This window comes from Cynara cardunculus, assembly GCF_001531365.2.
Source record: "Cynara cardunculus var. scolymus isolate 2C chromosome LG 17, CcrdV1, whole genome shotgun sequence".
Classification (NCBI taxonomy): Eukaryota; Viridiplantae; Streptophyta; class Magnoliopsida; order Asterales; family Asteraceae; genus Cynara; species Cynara cardunculus.
The window spans coordinates 26501147-26502229 of NC_037544.1; the positions used below are offsets into that span (position 1 = coordinate 26501147).

At 33.0% G+C, this 1083-nt stretch overlaps 1 protein-coding gene across 1 annotated transcript; it reads left to right on the plus strand.

The window, feature by feature from the left end:
• The first annotated feature begins 137 nt into the window (after positions 1 to 137).
• Positions 138 to 779, plus strand: LOC112500964. The gene has a single exon (XM_025104589.1). The coding sequence runs from the start codon at positions 239 to 241 to the stop codon at positions 620 to 622; it is 384 nt and encodes a 127-aa protein (XP_024960357.1). The 5' UTR covers positions 138 to 238; the 3' UTR covers positions 623 to 779.
• The last annotated feature ends 304 nt before the right edge of the window (positions 780 to 1083 follow it).

The following is a 1083-nucleotide window of genomic DNA, read 5'->3' on the forward strand; positions in this document are numbered from 1 at the left end:
AAAAAAAAAAAAAAAAAAAAAAAAAAACAAAGTTTGCAGCGCCTGTTGGGCAAATACATCTCACCACATAAAAGATTGGACATGTCGACTGTCATTGACTAATCTGGCGTATTGTTTACTTTTCTAGCATTATTTTGTATAATTCTCCCAAGAAACATGAGCCTCTAGATTCTTCAAAAACCCCCCTTCTCCTGAAACTCCCACCAATTTCAATTCTCTCTTTCTTCTCAAAACCTCCATGGGAGACTTTGGATCAAGATCAAGATCATACAGCTACAGTGATGGTGGAGATATGCAAATAGAGAGATACTATGCACCCAAAAAACCCAATCTTGAAGACCACCCACCTCATAATTCCAGGTCTTACAGTGTATCTTATGGTCCATCTTCACAAACCAATATGGATCTTGTTGTTTCTGGCACCACTGCCAAAGACTTTGAGTTCAAGAAAGGGAAGTCAACTGCAAAATCATGGAGCTTTAATGATCCTGAGTTCCAGAGGAAAAAGAGGGTTGCTAACTACAAAGTCTATTCTGTTGAAGGGAAAGTCAAAGGGTCTTTCAGGAAGAGTTTCAGGTGGCTTAAAGATAAGTACACCCATGTTGTTTATGGATGGTGGTAGATTCATAGACTCATAGATACAACATGCTATGCATATTTCTATCTATTCATGTATACCCTTTTCTTTTCTGTGATAAAAGAGGAGTTATGGTTTCAAATAGACACTCTTGTCTACTTGAGTACCAATTGCCTATTCTGATTGGCTTCCTGGTTTGCTATTTCAAAATTGAAATCCATAACATATATATATATATATATATATGTACATATGTATATATATGTGTATGTGTGTTGGGGGGTTTTGTAAGGGGGTGGCTAATGGCACCCCTATGATGTGCTAATGCCACCCCTAAGTAGACTTTAATCATTTGAGTTTTATAAATTTTTGTGTTTTTTTGTTTTTTTGTGATTATTACTTTTTATTTTATTATTAATTAAAGAAAATTTTAATTAATATATATTATTTATTTAATTTTCTGTTTTATTTATTTATTTATTTATATTATATTTTAATTAATATAA

Coding starts and splice junctions, on each gene's coding strand:
- LOC112500964 (XM_025104589.1), top strand. CDS start 239: ATGGGAGACTTTGGATCAAGATCAAGATCATACAGCTACAGTGATGGT.